Source organism: Elephas maximus, chromosome 13, assembly GCF_024166365.1.
Source record: "Elephas maximus indicus isolate mEleMax1 chromosome 13, mEleMax1 primary haplotype, whole genome shotgun sequence".
Classification (NCBI taxonomy): domain Eukaryota; kingdom Metazoa; phylum Chordata; class Mammalia; order Proboscidea; family Elephantidae; genus Elephas; species Elephas maximus.
The window spans coordinates 104,469,420-104,489,718 of NC_064831.1; the positions used below are offsets into that span (position 1 = coordinate 104,469,420).

The 20,299-nt window shown below is 38.6% G+C and overlaps 1 protein-coding gene across 1 annotated transcript in view; it reads left to right on the forward strand.

The window, feature by feature from the left end:
- The window catches only part of GABRG3 (gamma-aminobutyric acid type A receptor subunit gamma3), a 966,133-nt gene extending 949,152 nt beyond the window's left edge, over positions 1–16,981 (forward strand). Inside the window, exons 8-10 of the mRNA XM_049905849.1 lie at positions 8,996–9,192; positions 9,508–9,567; positions 16,700–16,981. Coding sequence (XP_049761806.1) covers positions 8,996–9,192; positions 9,508–9,567; positions 16,700–16,981 — 539 coding nt within the window. The remainder of the gene's footprint in view (positions 1–8,995; positions 9,193–9,507; positions 9,568–16,699) is intronic.
- Positions 16,982–20,299: the final 3,318 nt, after the last annotated feature.

Genomic DNA, 20,299 nt, shown 5'->3' on the forward strand with positions numbered 1-20,299 from the left:
ATGTACTGCTTCAAACGCTTTTGAATGATCGTCAGCAAAATTTCACTTGTGTGTGATATTAATGATATTGTTTGATAGTTTCCACATTATGTTGGATCACTTTCTTTAGAATGGGCATAAATATGGATCTTTTCCAGTTGGCTGGGCAGGAAGCTGTCTTCCATATTTCTTGGCACAGATGAGTGAATGCCTCCAGCGTTGCATCTGTTTGTTGAAACATCTCACCTGGTATTCCATCAATTCCTGGAGTCTTGATTTTCATCAATGGAGCTTGGACTTATTCCTTCAATACCATCAGTTCTTGATCATATGCTACCTTCTGAAATGGTTGAACGTTGATCAATTCTTTTTAGTATGGTGACTGTGTGTATGCCTTCCATTTGCTTTTTTTTTTTTAATTAACTTTTATTGAGCTTCAAGTGAACGTTTACAAATCAAGTCAGACTGTCACATATAAGTTTATATACACCTTACTCCGTACTCCCACTTGCTCTCCCCCTAAAGAGTCAGCCCTTCCAGTCTCTCCTTTCGTGACAATTTTGCCAGCTTCCCACTCTCTCTATCCTCCCATCCCCCCTCCAGACAGGAGATGCCAACACAGTCTCAAGTGGCCACTTGATATAATTAGCTCACTCTTCATCAGCATCTCTCACCTACCCACTGTCCAGTCCCTTTCATGTCTGATGAGTTGTCTTCAGGGATGATTCCTGTCCTGTGCCAACAGAAGGTTTGGGGACCATGACTGCCGGGATTCCTCTAGTCTCAGTCAGACCATTAAGTATGGTCTTTTTATGCAAATTTGGAGTCTGCATCCCACTGATCTCCTGCTCCCTCAGGGGTTCTCTGTTGCGCTTCCTGTCAGGGCAGTCGTCGATTGTGGCCGGGCACCAACTAGTTCTTCTGGTCTCAGGATGATGTAGGTCTCTGGTTCATGTGGCCCTTTCTGTCTCTTGGGCTCTTAGTTATCCTGTGACCTTGGTGTTCTTCATTCTCCCTTGCTCCAGGTGGGTTGAGACCAATTGATGCATCTTAGATGGCCACTTGTTAGCATTTAAGACCCCAGACGCCACATTTCAAAGTGGGATGCAGAATGTTTTCATACTAGAATTATTTTGCCAATTGACTTAGAAGTCCCCTGAAACCATGGTCCCAAAACCCCCACCCTTGTTCCGCTGACCTTTGAAGCATTCTTTTTATCCCGGAAACTGCTTTTGGTCCAGTCCAGTTGAGCTGACCTTCCATGTATTGAGTATTGTCCTTCCCTTCACCTAAAGCAGTTCTTATCTACTAACTAATCAGTAAAAAACCCTCTCCCACCCTCCCTCCCTCCCCCCCTCGTAACCACAGAAGTATGTGTTCTCAGTTTTTACTATTTCTCAAGATTTTATAATAGTGGTCTTATACAATATTTGTCCTTTTGCCTCTGACTAATTTCGCTCACCATAATGCCTTCCAGGTTCCTCCATGTTATGAAATGTTTCATAGAATCGTCGCTATTCTTTATCTACGCGTAGTATTCCATCGTGTGAATATACCACAATTTATTTAGCCATCCATCCGTTGATGGACACCTTGGTTGCTTCCAGCTTTTTGCTATTGTAAACAGAGCTGCAATAAACATGGGTGTGCATATATCTGTTTGTGTGAAGGCTCTGATTTCTCTAGGGTATATTCCGAGGAGTGGGATTTCTGGGTTGTATGGTAGTTCTATTTCTAACTGTTTAAGATAACGCCAGATGGATTTCCAAAGTGGTTGTACCATTTTACATTCCCACCAGCAGTGTATAAGAGTTCCAATCTCTCCGCAGCCTCTCCAGCATTTATTATTTTGTGTTTTTTGGATTAATGCCAGCCTTGTTAGAGTGAGATGGAATCTCATCGTGGTTTTAATTTGCATTTCTCTTATGGCTAATGATCGAGAGCATTTTCTCATGTATCTGTTAGTTGCCTGAATATCTTCTTTAGTGAAGTGTATGTTCATATCCTTTGCCCACTTCTTGATTGGGTTGTTTGTCTTTTTGTGGTTGAGTTTTGACAAAATCATATAGATTTTAGAGATCAGGCGCTGGTCGGAGACGTCATAGCAGAAAATTCTTTCCCAGTCTGTAGGTGGTCTTTTTACTCTTTTGGTGAAGTCTTTAGATGAGCATAGGTGTTTGATTTTTAGGAGCTCCCAGTTACCTGGTTTCTCTTCGTCATTTTTGGTAATGTTTTGTATTCTGTTTATGCCTTGTATTAGGGCTCCTAAGGTTGTCCCTATTTTTTCTTCCATGATCTTTATCGTTTTAGTCTTTATGTTTAGGTCTTTGATCCACTTGGAGTTAGTTTTTGTGTCCATCTGCTTTTGATGCTTTCTATGCCATTCAATATTTTGCCCATAAAATCCTTCAAAATTGCAACTCAAGGCTTGAATTTCTTCATGAGTTCTTACAGCTTGAAAAATCCTGAGCTTGTTCTTTTCTTTTGGTTTTCTGATTCCAGTTCTTTGCATGTTTCATTTTAATACTTTACCTTCTGGAGCCACCCTTTGAAATCCTCTGTTCAGCTCTTTTACTTCATTATTTCTTCCATTCACTTTAGCTACTCTACATTCAGGAACAAGTTTCAGAGCCTCTTCTGACATCCATTTTGGTCTTTTCTTTCTTTCCTGTCTTTTTAATGATCTTTTGCTTTCTTCATATATGATGTCCTTGATGTCATCCCACAAGTCGTCTATTCTTGAGATGGTCTCCAAATGTTTTCCAAAACCAGATGTTTTCCATCTGGTGAGGTCCACGTGTATAGTTGCCATTTATGTTGTTGAATAAAGGTATTTGCCGTGAAGTTGTTGGTCTCACAAAATTCTATCATGTGATATTCAGAATTGTTCCTATCACCAAGGCTCATTTTCTAACTAGCAATTCTTCTTTGTTTCTGACTTTCGCATTCCAACCAGCAATAATTTTCAATACATCTCGATTGCATGTTTGAGCAATTTCAGACTGCAGAAGTTGGTAAAAATCTTCAGTTTCTTCATCTTTGGCTTTAGTGGTTGGTGCATAAATTTGAATAAAACTCATATAAACTGGTCTTCCTTGTAGGCATATGAACATTTTCCTATCAGTGACAATGTTGTACTTCAGGATACACCTTGGAATGTTCTTTTTTGAGGATGAACTTGACACCATTCCTCTTCAATTTGTTGTTCTTGACATAGTAGACCATATTTTGTCAATACCAGTCCATTTTAGCTCACTAATGCCTAGGATATCGATCTTTATGCATTTCATTTCATATTTTATGACTTCCAAATTTTCCTAGACTCATACTTTTTTTTTTTTCGTACTTAGTACATTCCACATTCCAATTATTACTGGATGTGTGCAGCTGTTTCTTCTCATTTTAAGTAGTGCCAGTTCAGCAAATGAAGATTCTGAAAGCTTGACTCTATCCACGTCACAAAGGTGGACTCTACTTTGAGAAGGCAGCTCTTCCCAAGTCGTATTTTGAGTGCATTCCAACCCGAGGGGCTCATCTTCTGACACTATATAAGAATGTTTTGCCGCTATTCACAATGTTTTTGCCTTTGTGTAGTCATTGTAAACAAGACTTTTAATGATCAGTTTAAAAGCAATATGATATGTTGTTATGTTGTAAAAATCTCACATATATACCTGTAGGAAGCTTTAAAAAAAAAAAGGAGAAAACCTGTCCACATGCACTATTATGTAGATACATATATTCATATACTGGGATACATTTTCCTCTTTCACTATCATATACAGATATACAATTGCAAATTTTTTTTGTATTTTTATTGTGCTTTAAGTGAAAGTTTACAAATCAAGTCACTCTTTTGTACAAAACCTTGTATACACCTTGCTATATACTCCTAGTTGCTCTCCCCCTAATGAGACACCACACTCCTTCTCTCCACCCTGTATTTCTGTGTCCATTCAGCCAGCTTCTGTCCCCCTCAGCCTTCACATCTCCCCTCCAGACAGGAGCTACCCACAGTCTCATGTGTCTACTTGATCCAAGAAGCCCAATCCTCACCAGTATCATTTTATGTCTTATAGTCCAGTCCAATTCCTGTCTGAAGAGTTGGCTTCAGAAATGGTTCCTGTTTTGGGCTAACAGAAAGTCTGGGGACCATGACCTCTGGGGTCCCTCCAGTCTCAGTCAGACCATTAAATCTGGTCTTTTTACAAAAATTTGGGGTCTGCATCTCACTGCTCTCCTACTCCTTCAGGGATTCTCTGTTGTGTTCCCTGTCATGGCAGTCATCAGTTGTAGCTAGGCACCATCTAGCTCTTCTGGTCTCAGGCAGATGTAGCCTCTGGTTTATGTAGCCCATTCTGTCTCTTGGGCTCATGCTTACCTTGTGTCTTTGTGTTCTTCATTCTCCTTTGCTCCATGTAGGTGAGGCCAATTGTTGCATCATAGATGTCTTCTAGCTAGTGTTTAAGACCCCAGACAGCACTCTCCAAAATGGGACGCAGAATGTTTTCTTAATAGATTTTATTATGCCAGTTGACCTAGTTGTCCCCTGAAACCATCGTCCCCAAACCCCCGCCCCTGCTACTCTGGCCTTCGAAGCCTTCGTTTTATTCAGGAAACTTCTTTGCTTTTGGTTTAGTCCAGTTGTGCTGACGTCACCTGAATTGTGTGTTTTCCTTCCCTTCACCTAAATTAGTTCTTGTCTACTATCTAATTAGTGAATCCCCTCCTTCCCTCCCCCTCTTGTAACCATCAAATAATATTTTCTTCTCTGTTTAAACTATTTCTTGAGTTCTTATAACAGTGGTCTTATACAATATTTGTCCTTTTGCAACTAATTTCACTCAGCATAATGCCTTCCAGATTCCTCCATGTTACGCAATGTTTCACTGATTTATCGTTGTTCTTTATTGATGCATAATATTCCATTGTGTGAATATACCATTATTTATTTATCCATTCATCTGTTGATGGGCACCTTGGTTGCTTCCATCTTTTTGCTTTTGTAAACAGTGCTGCAACGAGCACGGGTGTACATGTATCTATTCGTGTAAAGGCTCTTATTTCTCTAGGATATATTCCTAGGAGTGGGATTGCTGGATCATATGGTAGTTCTATTTCTAGCTTTTTAAGGAAGCACCAAATTGATTTCCAAAGTGGATGTACCATTTCATATTCCCACCAGCAGTGTATAAGTGTTCCGGCCTCCCCACAACCTCTCCAACATCTGTTAGTGTTTTTTGGATTAACGCCAGCCTTGTTGGAGTGAGATGGAATCTCATTGTAGTTTTGATTTGCATTTCTCTAATGGCTAATGATCATGAGCAACAAATGCATAATATTTTTATCTAATAACTTGGATGAAAGGGAAAATTTATAATCCTTGTAACACAGGCTTATATAACTAAACAAAATGGCTTTTGTGAGAACAAAATGAAAGGTTTCAATATATGTTTCCTGAAATTTTAGTCAGAAGAGTAATCAAAGTAATTTAAAAATCTTATAAACTGCATAATTATATATAGGTCAGTGGTTCAAATCTACCAATCACTCCACAGAAAAAAGATGTGGCAATCTGCTTCCGTAAAGATTATGAACTTGGAAACCCCAGGGGACAGTTCTATTCTGTCCTATGAGGTTGCTATGAGTTGAAATTAACTGGACAGCTATGCGTTTGGAATCACATATAAATATTGATGTTTACATCTAACTTTTTGATGTGAAAATAATTCTCTCTTATGAAATGCTCTAATTGCGAAAACAGAAAATTGTCTTAATTCAGGATTCATTACATCAAGGCATGTTTGGCAGGTTAATACCATACTTTTATTTTATTCCAAATGTGTGTATAGAAGACTCATTAGTAAACAGATTCCACTCTTAATCCAAGAACATATTAAATGCAGTATTGCTGGTTCTTGTTCATGCATGCTACACAAGGGAAACACAGTTCAAGATTATACTCATGAAAATAGTAATCTGTATTTTAACAATTAGAAAATTAACACTATTTTGTATTTTAAAACATAGTTAAATATTTCAATGTTTTACATAGTAATTAACCTGTAAGCCAAGTGTATAGAAGCACCATATCATCATAGAATGAAATTTATTTTTTGCTAGCTTAATACCAAAATCAAAATTAGGATTTTTTTTCTATTATTAAAGTGGTGGCATGGAAAAGAAAAGTGATGCTAGTCTAAAAAAACAAAACCAAACCCAATGCTAGTCTACTCAAAATTAATGTGGTTACCTCATGTTGTCCTTGCACTTCCAGGCTACTTTGCCAATCAGATGTTCAGATGATGTTCACACATGTGCTCCATTGTTCTCATTTAATTCTCACAATAACCTCGGAATATAGATATGTTAGTATATCATTTGGAAACCCTGGTGGTGTAGTGGTTAAGTGCTATGGCTGCCAACCAAAGAGTCGGCAGTTCGAATCCGCCAGGCGCTCCTTGGAAACTCTATGGGGCAGTTCTACTCTGTCCTATAGGCTTGCTATGAGTTGGAATCGACTCAACGGCACTGGGTTTGGTTTGGTTTTTGGTTTAGTATATCATTCCAGAGAAGAACCTATATAGAGGCTTAGAGGGCCTCCATTTTCTATACAGTGTCCTTCCTGTCAATTTCCTCTTTTTTTCCCCAGATCATCACAATTCATTATCCCATATATTTTCTAAGACATTTCCCAAAATTCTGTATCAAGTAGACCATCGTCATTGACTCTTGTGAGTCTTCATGAAAGAGAATTGTAATCTCACTACCTAAAAGGCTTAACTAGGTGCTCAAATGTTGTTGGTCTAATTCATTTTTGATTATGTCTTTATTATGGAGTCCCTGGTTTGCACTCGACTACTAACCTAAAGGTTAGGGGTTCAAACCCACCCAGCGGTACCATGGAAGCCTGGTGATCTGCTTCTGTAAAGATTACAGCCAGGAAAACCCTATGGGGCAGTTCTACTCTGTAACACAGGGCTGCAATGGGTCAGAAGCAATGACTCAGTGGCAGCAGGTGTTTTTTTTTTTTTTGGTTGGTTGAGGGAGGTTGGTGCAAAAGAGTAACTTTTTCAGCTGCTAACAGAAGAGTTGGAGGTTTGAGATGACCCAAAGGTGCCTCTGAAGAAAGGCCTGGCAATCTACTTCCAAAAAATCAGTCATCACAAACCCTATGGAGTACAGTTCTACTCTGACACTCATAGGGCTGCCATATGTCCAAACTGACCTGACAGCAACTGGTTGGTCCATTTTTGATATCTTTATTGTAACTATCTCCTACTTTTTCTTTCTGTTTTATTCATTTTGATGTTCTGTTTATAATTTATTTAATGTGACAAAAGTAGTTCTTTGAGAAGAAATAAATCTCTGATGAGATTAATCAATGGTAAAAACACTAATAAATAATGTTGAAAATGACAAAAAAGACCATAAATTATGACTCTATCCCAATGTAATTGGAGACTTAAATATTATTTACCACTTACTGCAAGAAGAGATGTAAAGTATGGATAGTACTACAATAATTAATGAAATTACATAAATAAAGTCTTCCCATAAAAAAAACATTAGTCTTACATGGTTTTCTAGTTAAATTCTACCTAAGTTTGAAGGACAAATCTTCAGATAATAATAATAATAAATAAAAGAATTAGTTCAATGAGAACAGTATAAACTTCCTACATATAAACTTCTTCCAGATAAAAACCAAAACCAAACCTGTTGCTGTCAAGTCAATTCTGACTCAGCGGCCCTATAGAACAGAGTAGAACTGCCCCATAGGGGTTCCAAGGAATGGCTGGTGGATTCAAACTTTGACCTTTTGGTTAGCAGCCAAGCTCTTAACCACTGTACCACCATAGCTCCATCTGTACACACAGTACATAATAATTTTTCTTCGTGTTCAATAATCTCCATTCCTTTTCTCATTTATTTTTCCTTCTGAACTATCCAGCATATGTATGTCTCCTTTCTAAATCTATTTCACAGTCTCTGATTAAATCTTTACTGCTGACCTACGTGTTTGAAACAAAGTCAGACCAACACTGAGTATTATTAATTTATTAGTTAGTTCATCCATTTCAAACCATTCATTAAATGCCTAAAGTGTCCTTGGCACTATGCTATATGGCAGGTAAACACAGAGGAGCAAGGTACAGTTCTGCTCTTACTGGCCACACAATGTCTCTGGGGAGACAAACATGCAAAGATAGATGCAATTTTTGAGATAATGCAAAAACCACGGTTCATGGAAGGTCCACTGATAGTGAGATGCACAAGTTATCCACTCTGCCTGAGGTGCTGTTAGTTGAGGAACCTCAGAAGGAGTGGTGCTTGAGCTGTATAGGGAAGAATGGAGGGAGTTCAGATTGGATATGGAAGGAGAGAGAAGAAAAAAACGGGTTCATCTAGGCAGAAGAAAAGTATGTGTGAAAGTGTAAGATGTCTAAAGGCATGGAATGCATAAAACCAAAAAGTGAAGTTGCCATCAACCGATTTTGACTCATGGCAACCCCATGCATGCATAGTGGAACAACTTCATAGGGTTTTCAATGCCTGTGACCTTTCAGAAGCAGATCACCAGATCTTTCTTTGCAAGAGCCTCTGGGTGGGCTGAAACTGCCAGCATGTCAGTTAGTAGTTGAGCCTTTGACTGTTTGCACCACTCGGGAACTCCAGGGAATGTATAGAGGGACTATAAATGGTATCTTCGTTAAAAACATATTTAAAAGACAAAACAGAAAAATAGGAGAATGAATGAATACACTGGAGGTGTAAAGTTAATTCAGATATTTTAATGTTATCATGATGACTATGAGAAGAAATCTTCTTAAAAAGTTGCTTACAAAATTGCATAGACATTAAAATTAAAAGTAATATTAAATTCAGTAGGCAATGTGAAGAAGGCTTTATGTAAAAGTAAAACAGCTGTGTTGGAGTAGAGGGATTGTAGGTGATCTTTTATGTTTATTCCATTTTGCTTCCTTTTACAACTTGACAAATGTCCCATTTGCAGGCATCACCACAGTACTGACCATGACCACCCTCAGCACCATAGCGAGGAAGTCCTTGCCCCGAGTGTCCTACGTGACCGCCATGGACCTCTTTGTGACTGTGTGCTTCTTATTTGTCTTTGCTGCTCTGATGGAGTATGCCACTCTTAACTACTATTCCAGTTGTAGAAAACCAACCACCACTAAGAAGAAAACATCTGTGAGTTAGTTGCCATTGCAAAGATATTCTGGGAGGACAATGGGAGGATAGTCTGAGATAAATGGACTGTGTTTAGATGCACTTTTATTGCTAAGAACCTAGTAAAACATAAGATAAATGGAAGTATAAATATATAGACTTCAAGAGACAGGACAGATTCTTCAGAAGACATGAACGTGAGCTTACCAACTCTGTTCGGTTTCACCTACCAGTGATGGAACTAGTTTAGTCATTCTTTAAAAATTATTTCATCTTGGGGTGATGCACAGACTTTTGTGGCAGTTTTCTAATCACTTTTTTCTGCCTTTCTTGTAGTTATTGCATCCAGATTGCTCAAAACGGATTCATGAGCGAGTTAACCTACAAGCCCCCTCCGTATGTATAGCATTAAAGGAGCAAATATTTCTGAGACCGTCTACTAAACTAAGATTGCATTTGAAAGCTATGTTACTGTTTATGTACGCATATATCAAAGACCAATGAGTAATGCAAGCACTTCCTTAAAAATGGATTTACTTCTTTTTTTTTTTTTTAATTCCCAACATAGAAAATTTGGAAAATAGAGATAGTTAATCATAATCCCTCCATCTAGGGATTAGTGTATGGTATACGTATTTCTAATTTTTTCTAGACATTTAAGTAATGTATATTAATATATTTTAGATAAACTAATGACATATTTATTGTTTTATAAGCTCCTTTTGTAACTCAAAAATGTTTGTGTCATAATATTATTTTATAGAATTTTTTAATGATTGCATCATATACTCATAATTAATGCAAGGCAAATATTTAGTTGAAGTTAACCTGGCTTGGATATTGGGCCTACCCATGCCATTTCACTTTTATACACATTCTTATAACTATAGTTTTATACACATATGTGGTTATTCACTAAGTGCAAATTTCTTGAAGGAGAATGCTGAGTCAAAGGGTTCGCATGATCATTGCCAAATGGCATTCCGTGAGCTCCGTTAGCAGTGCCAGGACACCCACCCCCCAAAACTCCCTGTGTTTGGTTTGATAGCAAAATAGAAAAAATGACACCACAAACTGCTTCCAAAGGCATTTCTTTGACTATTGATAAACTTAAATATTTTTACTTTTTTACTTGCATTTATGTTTCCATGAATTGCTTTCTAATGTCTTTTAAAGTAGCATTTTGCCAGTTGTTTATATGTGGGACATTAAGTATATTCTATTTTATACAATATATTTTGTTTACGTAATCATACATTGCACACATTAAGGATGGTAACCTGTATTTTGTCATGTAGTTTTTATCCCTGCTTCATTAACAATGTTGTCTTGTTCTTTGTGCCCATCTCCAAGTGCATGTTTGGTTTCTTGTAGTCAAGTTTACCAGTCTTTCCTTTTGTGGTTTCTGCCTCTGTGTCCTGCTTATGAAGATTTCTACCCTCAGAATAATTAATAACATAACTCACCTTCACTGTCTTTTGAGCACTTACTCACATGGTTCTAAGTGCTTTCCCGTGTCAACTCATGTTATCCTCACAACAACCCATTCTACAGATGAGGAAACTAAAGCTTAGAAAAATTAAGTCATATAAAGGTTGACTATGGTTTTATACCTTTTTTTAAAATTTTTTAATGTTGCTTTAAGTGAAAATTTACAAATCAAGTCAGTCTCTCACACAAAATCTTATATACACCTTGCTACATACTCCCAATTGCTCTCTCCCTAATGAGACAGCCCGCTCCCTCCCTCCACTCTCTCTTTTCGTGTCCATTTCGCCAGCTTCTGACCCCCTCTACCCTCTCATCTCCCCTCTAGGCAGAAGATGCCAACATAGTCTCAAGTGTTCACCTGATCCAAGAAGTTCATTCCTTACCAGCACCCCTCTACAATCCATTGTCCAGTCCAATCCCTGTCTGAAGAGTTGGCTTTGGGAAAGGTTACTGCCCTGGGCCAACGGAAGGTCTGGGAGCAATGAACACCGGGGTCCTTCTAGTCTCAGTCAGACCATTAAGTCTGGTCTTTTCATGAGATTTTGGGGTCTGCATCCCACTGCTCTCCTGCTCCCTCAGGGGTTATCTGTTGTGTTCCCTGTCAGGACAGTCATCGGTTGTAGCTGGGTGCCATCTAGCTCTTCCGGCCTCAGGCTGATGTAGTCTCTGGTTTCTGTGGCCCTTTCTGTCTCGGGCTCGCAATTACCTTGTGTCCTTGGTGTTCTTCATTCTCCTTTAATCCAGGTGGGTTGAGACCAATTGATGCATCTTAGATGGCCACTTGCTAGCATTTAAGACCCCAGATGCCTCTCTCCAAGGTGAGATGCAGGGTGTTTTCTTAATAGATTTTATTATGCCAATTGACTTAGATGTCCCCGAAACGATGGTTCCCAAAACCCCGCTCCTGCTATGCTGGCCTTCAGAGAATTCAGTTTATTCTGGAAACTGCTTTCGGCTTAGTCCAGTTGTGCTGACCTCACCTCTATTGTGTGTTATCTTTCCCATCACCTAAAGTAGTTCTTAACTACTATCTAATTGTTTTTCTAATGTTGAACCATCCCTGCATATCTGGTATGAATCTCACTTGGTGAATTCTTTTTATGATATGTTGTTGAATTCTATTGGCTCGAATTTGGTTGAGGATTTTTGCATCTAAGTTCATGAGGGATACATCTACAATTTTCTTTTCTTGTGGTGTCTGCTTGGTTTTGGTGTCAGGGATATGCTGACTTCATAGAATGAGTTTGGGAGTATTCTGTCTTTTTCTGTGCTCTGAAATACCTTTAGTAGTAGTGGTGTTAACTCTTCTCCGAAAGTTTGGTAGAGCTCTGAGGTGAAGCCCTCTGGGCCAGGGATTTTTTGTGTTGGGAGTTTTTTCATTACCTTTTCAATCTCTTCGTTTGTTTCGGGTCTATTTACTTGTTCTACCTCTGTTTGTGTTAGCTTAGGTAGGTAGTGTGTTTCTAGGAATTCATCCATTTCTTCTAGGTTTTCAAATTTGTTACAGTACAATTTTTCATAGTAACCTGAAATGATTCTTTTAATTTCAGTTGAGTGTGTTGTAATACCACCTATCTCATTTCTTATTCAGGTTATTTGCTTCCTCTCCTGTTTTTGTCAGTTTGACCAATGGTTTATCAATTTTGTTAATTTTTTCAAAGAACCAGCTTTTGGTCTTGGGAATTCTTTCAATTGTGTTTCTGTTTTCTATTTCATTTAGTTCTGCTCTAATTTCTCTTGTTTGTTTTCTTCTGGTGCCTGTGGGTTTCTTTTGTTGCTCTCTTTCTATTTGTTCAAGTTGTAGGGATAATTCTTTGATTTTGGCCCTTTCTTCTTTTTGGATGTGTGCATTTATTGACCTCTGAATACTGCTTTCACTGTGTCCCAAAGGTTCTGATAAGAAGTGTTTTCATTCTCATTGGATTCTATGAATTTCTTTATTCCCTCCTTAATGTTTTCTTAATCCAGTCTTTTTTGAGCAGGGTATTCTTCAGTTTCCAACTGTTTGATTTCTTTTCCCAGCTTTTTCTGTTATTGATTTCCACTTTTATGGCCTTATGGTCAGAGAAGATGCTTTCTAATATTTCAATTTTTTGGATTCTGCTAAGGCTTGCTTTATGACCTAATACGTGGTCTATTCTAGAGACTGTTCAATGTGCACTAGGAAAGAAAGTATACTTGGCTGCTGTTGGGTGGAATGTTCTGTATATGTCTATGAGGTCAATTTTGTTGTGGCATTTAGATCTTCTGTGTCTTTATTGAGCTTCTTTCTAGATGTCTTGTCCTTCACCAAAAGTGATCTGTTGAAGTCTCCTACTATTATTGTGGAGCTGTCTATCCCACTTTTCAATGCTGATAGGGTTTGTTTTATGTATCTTGCAGCCCTGTCATTGGGTGCACAAATATTTAATATGGTTATATCTTCTTGGTACATTGTCCCTTTAATCATTATATAGTGTCCTTCCTTATCCTTTATGATGGAATTAGCTTTAAAGTCTGTTTTGTCAGAAATAAATATTGGCACTCCTGCTCTTTTTGGATTGTTGTTTGCTTCATATATTTTTTTCCATCTTTTGAGTTTTAGTTCGTTTGTCTCGCAATGTCTAAGGTACGTCTCTTGTAGGCAGCATATAGACGGATTTTTTTTTTTTTGATCCAATCTGCCACTCTCTGTCTCTTTATTGATGCATTTAGTCCATTTACATTCAGAGTAATTATGGGTAGGTATGAATTTAGTGCTATGATTTTGTCGTCTTTTTTTGTGTGTTGTTGGCAGTTTCTTTTTCCCGCTTAATTTTATTTGCTGAGTAAATTATCTTTATATATTGTCCTTTCCTCATATTCGTTGTTGTTGATTTTGTTTCTGCTGAGTCTCTATTTTTTCTTGTATTTTATTTTGGTGAGTAGGATAGTTTGTCTCCTTTGTGGTTACCTTATTATTTACCCCATTTTTCCAAATTTAAACCTAACTTATATCTTTGTATCGCCATATCTTTCTCTCAATTTGGAAGGTCTATGATTACATTTCTTAGTCCCTCTTTATTGTTTTAATGTTGTCTTCTTTTATATAAATACATTGCTGTACCCTGTTTTGAGCTTTTTTTTTTTTAAATCTTGCTTTGTTTTTTTGATTTCCCTCTCTGGGCTGACTTCTGATTGCTCTGTCCAGTGTTCTAGTCTTGGGTTGATACCTGATATTATTGATTTTCTAACCAAAGAACTCCCTTTAGTATTTCTTGTAGTTTTGGTTAGGTTTTTACAAATTCCCTAAACTTCTCTTTATCTAGAAATGTCCCAATTTCACCTCCATGTTCAAGGGACAGTTTTCCTGGGTATGATTCTTGGCTGGCAATTTTTTTCCTTCAATTTTTAAATAAGTCATCCAATTGCCTTCTTGCCTGCATGGTTTCTGCCGAGTAGTCCAAGCTTATCCTCACTGGCTCTCCTTTGTAGGTGACTTTTCGTTTATCCCTAATTGCTCTTAAAATTCTCTCTTTATCTTTGGTTTTGGCAAGTTTGATTATAATATGTCTTGGTGACTTTCTTTTAACATCTACCTTCTGTGGAGTTTGATGATCATCTTGAATAGATATCTTCTCATCTTTCATGATATCAGGGAAGTTTTCTGCCAACAAATCCTCAACAATTCTCTCTGTCTTTCCTGTCATCCCTCCCTGTTCAGGTACTCCAATCACTCATAGTTATTTCTCTTGATAGAGTCCCACATGATCCTTAAGGTTTCTTCATTTTTTAAAAATTCTCTTATCTGATTTTCCTTCAAATATATTAATACCAAGTGATTTATCTTCGAGTTCAGAAATTCTAGCTTCTACTTGCTCAATTCTGCTCCTCTGACTTTCTGTTGAGTTGTCTACTTCTGTAATTTTATTGTTAATCTTCTGAATTTCTGATTACTCTCTGTCTATGGATTTTTCCAGCTTAAGTTTTTCATTATGTTCCTGAATAATCTTTGTAATTTCTTCAATTGCTTTATCAGTGTGTTCCTTGGCTTGTTCTGTGTATTGCCTCATTTCCTTCCTGATGTCTTGAAGGGTTCTGCATATTAATCTTTTGTATTCTGCCTCTGGTAATTCTAGGAATGCACTTTCATCTAGAAGACCCCTTGATTCTTTGTTTTGAGAGCTTGTTGTGGTGATCATGGTCTGTTTCTTTATATGACTTAATATTGACTGTTATCTCTGAACCATCTACAAGTTATTGTATTAGTTTATGCTTGCTTACTGTGTCATCGTTTCTTGCTTTCTTTTGTTTTGACATGTCCACTTGGGTTTCTTGAGTGAGCTAGCTTGATTATTTTTGCTTTTGGAGCTCTGACGTCCTGTCCCCAGATGGCTAGAGCTGTTATCAGGTATATCAGTCTAGCAGTCCATTCAGTTTTCTTCTACGAATTCAGCTCAGGTGTCCAGGTAGCCGATCATTAAGTGTGTTGTACAGGCTCTATCCTACAGTCTTAAAGAGGCAGGGGTGATTGGTGTATGTGCCAGAATCTGCAGCAGGGGAGTCACGTTCTGAACAAGGCAGGGGGCTGAGAACCAACCCCCAAGAGTCTCTGAGGAAAGCGCTTCCCTGTTCCCTAGAGCATGCAGTTGGGTGGATTCTGCAGACAGACCATGGCACCCAAAGTTTTTGGTTGTAAAGACTGGGAGGTACCAGTTATCCTTGGACCCCTGTCTTTATGGTTGGTGACCTGAGTGGAGCTACCAGTTCTTAGGCCCCTGATGTGGGTAGGTGAGGACCCTGTTTAAAAGGCAAAGGTATGTCAAACATCAATCACCTACCTCTCCACCACCCAGCTGGAAAGATTAAAGTTTGACAACAAGGCCCTATTCTCTTGAAATAGGCCCACACAGGTCCATGCAGAGGGGAAAGGTGCTCAAAGTCCACAGACTGTTTATGCCTGGACAGGAGCTGCTCCTGCCCTGAGCTCCCCCAGTTAATGGTGCTGGCAAATTATCTTTTCCCCCAATTGCAAAATTTTTCCTTCTCCAAGGCTGGGAGGATGGCTCTAGGCACTCAACATTGCCTGTCTCAGGCCCAGGAAATTCAGCCACTGAAGCTGGATTGGGGTTGGGGGGGTATGGTAAAATATACTCAAGTGCTTAGCTTTTGCCAAGAGTGCCTTTTTTCTCTGGCTCCGGATGTTTGAGTAGGCTGTGTGGCTGGATGCTTCTCCCTGAGAAAACTGCAGCAGAACACTAATACCAGCCCACCGTTGCCGCTCCAGGAATGGTGCCTGAGGGCTCCCTGAGATTCAGGTCCGGTAACTCCTCTCTGCTTCTGAACCATCTCTTCCTCCCCCTGCCCCTCAGTTCATTTTCTAAGCTTGCCTTTGATGCTTGGCACTCCTAGCTTGTAATAAATATACTCGTTTCCCTTGTTTTTTCAGGTCTTTGTTGTAAAGAGGGCTTGCTGGAAGCATCTGTCTATTCCGCCATCTTGGCTCTGCCAGTTTTATAGCTTTTAAAATTTTGTTACATTTTAATTATTAATTTATCTGTATTTTTAGCATATGGTGTAAGGTAGGAATCTAATTATTGAAAAGTTGAGTGATTTAACTCACTGATGTGAACTACCACTTTTATCATATAACAACTTTTTTATATAATGAAGACTTTTATTCCCTTATACATATTGGATCACCAATTTTACATAGGGTCTCTATGAGTCAGAATTAACTCAAAGGCAACTAACAAAAACAACTTTATCAAATGCCATGTGCCCACTGTCTTAGACATCTAGTGCTTCTATAAGAGAAATACCACCAGTGGATGGCTTTAACAAATAAAAATTTTTTCTCTCACAGTTTAGTGGGGTAGAAGTTTGAATTCATGGCCTCAGCTCCAGTAGAAGGCTTTCTTTCTCTGTTGCCTCTGGAGGAAGGTCCTTGTCATCAGCCTTCCCCTGGTCTAGATGCTTCTCTATCTAGTAGATGGGCATAATACACACTTACTCATCACACCTTAGGCTATTTTATTGTGTTTCATGATTATTGTTGTATTGTTCTTGTTGCCTGCAGAACTACTCTCTCCTGGATATGAGGCCACCCCCAGCTGCCATGATCACTTTGAACAATTCCATGTACTGGCAGGAGTTTGAAGACGCTTGTGTCTATGAGTGTCTGGACGGCAAAGACTGCCAGAGCTTCTTCTGCTGCTACGAAGAATGTAAATCTGGATCCTGGAGAAAAGGGCGTGTTCACATAGACGTCTTGGAGCTGGACTCGTATTCCAGGGTCTTCTTCCCTACGTCGTTCCTGCTCTTTAACCTGGTCTATTGGATCGGATACCTGTATCTCTAAATGCCTCGCATAGCAATGAGTTCACACTCTTTACACTTCTCGTTTTCCTTTATCCCCAATCCATAATGACCAACCCGAAGTTACAATGAACAACACTGCTCAGTTATATTACCTTTAAGCATCACAGGAAATATCCAACAAATATTTTTATTATGTATCACACACACACTCACATACACACACACACACACACACACACACCCCTTGAGTTTTAAAGTGATATTCTTGTTAATCCCTTACTGAATCTGTAGCTTGGTGATATTTAGGAATGGTTTTTGGATACTGTAAGCAGCTGTCAATTATCCTTGCAAAGAATCTGTAAAACAAGCAATCAAATATCTGAGAAGCTTTCTCGGGCCCTTCTCCCTGTATATCTGTCCTACTACAGCCCTCACCTGGTACCCCCAGGTGCCTGATCACTTGTTGCCTGGAAGCAGTCAGGTGGTCTCACCCCATGCTTCCTGGTGCCCTGAGCTTAGGCGGGAACTTCAGTGAGTTTTGACCCCAGTTCCTCTCTCAGTGGCCTCTTTTGCTCTGCATCACTGCAGTTTGCCTCCCTCAAGTCTTGGGAAGGGTATACATGTGCAATCCAAGAGTTTCCATTTAAGGAAAAAATTATGATTTTCAAAATTCTCATTCTCTGACATCAAAGATGTCTATTATCTCTGAACATTAGAAGGTTTTTGTTTTCTTCCAAACTACTGAAGCTGGCATATTTGAACTTTGTGTCCTTGGACTAGTTCAACTTGAGTTCAACAACATTCCACCTTAAGACTTGTATTTTACTACACCAAGGCTCAAACCCAGAGTACGTGCCTAGTTTATGTTATGCTATGATGGGTTCAATAGTTACCTTCGTCTTGCAAGGAGATTTATGTAGGCTTTGTCTTGAAAACATACCCCAGAGTGTCAAAGAAATGTAGACAGGATTTTAAAAATTCTTAGTGAATATTAATTTTCAAGTCAAATTAACTTTAGATGCAAAAAATGGGTAATGGCTATCATCAATTATACATTTTGATGAACAAAAATTATTTTATACTTTGAAATATGGATACACAGCAAAATCCCAAAGAAAAAAATTCCTCATGATTATTACTCTTTTGATATTTTTATAACACAAAACCAACTTGCTTCTTGCTATTGCTTCTTTGTTAGAACTGGATGCCAATATGTATGTACTTCATAAGACTCTTTTGAAGTTTCCCAGCATTGACAGGGAAAAATAAATAAAAAGGCCTACCAGTTAGGAGGACTTTGGCTATTAATAACTAAATTAATGTTTTGGTTCCTAATAACTAATATTTTGGGACCAGAACCTCTGTGCTTCTCATCTTTCTCACACAAAAATGGAATTAATTTGTTTGGAAACCATAAATTTTTATTTTAATTAGTTATTGTACATGTTATTATTACTCAAAAAAGTAAGATGCTAAGCAGAGAGGATATAAAAATTCTGATTCCACAGCATACCAGACTCAGCACACTAGACCAGAAGGGAACAGGAGTGAAGGAGGCCAGAAAATTTTAAATTATATAGATTTGTTTTTCTTGTTAACATAGGTGGACATCAAGTGAATGCAAAATATAGACACAGGATCAGCCCAGTTATTCGAGGACCATATAGTGTGAGACATCCCAGACATTTGTTTTTCCTTCTTTTAACTCCCAGCCTTTTGCTTTGGCAGTAGTTATATTGGCCACTAGCCAATTGGCTCCTATTTAGCAATTCTAATTAAAAATAATAGATGTTTGTGGAGGAGCAGGTTTCAAATCTGGGCTTCAGTGAAGTTTCTGCTTTACCGGAGAATGGCATGTACTAGCGTACTAGTTCTGTCTTTCACGGCATGCAGAGCCCCTCCCAGCCTCAGAGGAGGTGGTCTGTAGTCCAAGGGCACAGCCGCTTCACTTGCTCAAGGTGAGTCTTCTTCGAACATAACTTCTAACTTTACAAATTTATAATTTCTAATAATATGAAGAATTTCAACCTGGTAGGTTTTGAAAGCAGTTCTGGAGAGAGTTAAATTTTCTAATGGAACTCTTCTTGTGAGGAAAATTACCTAAAGACATTTTTATCACATAGATTTAGCCCCAGTTTTACCTTAGAAACAATTTTACTGATGCCTGTTGTTTCAGAGCCACTCAGCATTGGACACTTGTTGTTGACAAGTCTCATGAAATTATACATGTAAAATGTATATATGAATACCCTGTGTTTTCTGAATCCAAAAATTCTTTTCTCCTTAACATCAGTCAGCTGCCCGATCAAACTGTAGTAGTTCATGGTTCCTCTTCTATGAAGGGGGAACTTCACCTCAAGAGAGTATACTAGATACTCACTAAGAAAACATAGACAGGTTCTTGTATATAGAGCAATCTACTCACTACATTGTCTAATTTAAAAGAACTGGAAAGCCCCTCAGGGCCGCCCAGGGCTTTTCTCCCCACCAAGCTCTCTATGAAGGGCTGGCCCTGAGATGAGACCTTTTAGCCCACACTACGGGGGGGTGGGGGGGGTCTTGTGCCAAGTACAGTTGCAGAGCTAAGCTGCTCAAATTACATATGTTTGTAGTTCCCTTGGAAGAAGGAAGAGGAGATGCCTGCAGGCAGCTGAGGGAGATGCAGGAGTCTTTATGCTTATTACGGTCTATGCGGAAAACACGGCTACAAGACTGTTCCACACAGACTCCGTGTCCATCCAGTTCTGCCTGAGCTAGCTTTGCATGCGTAACTAGGAAATATTGTTGGTGGTGGTTTTACAGCTGTAGGGACGTTGTCTGAGTGATCTGCATGCCAAAGGTGCTACTGTGTTCATCATTTTCAGAAATATTTTCAATCAAGGGGATGATGGCTCAGTATTTTGACAAGGATTCCAAATTTCTGGCCACTGTGGATCATACTTAAAACTGTGACTGCCACTCTCTTAAACAGCATTTGGAGGTGGGGGAGAAGAATAGATATTTCATATTAATTGAATTAGAGCAGAATGCTTCTAAAGAGCCTGGAAAGTCCCCTAGTCCTGGACAGAGATAGACAATGCCACTAGAATATACTCTGGTCCCCACCAATACGGCTCAATTTACCCAGCACATGCCTTAATAGAAAACAAAAAGCTCAAATAAGACACATCTTGTAGGATTTTCAATTTCACTGCAATGTACTAGATACACAAATCAGCTACAGTTCATGCCAGGTTTTATGTAACCTTTTATGAGTAGATGGAGACAGGAATCTGTTTCTTAATATGCCAAAAATCCTCATCCTTAATTTTATATCAAATCAATTTAAAACAAAAAATTTGTGGATTCTTTAAGAAAC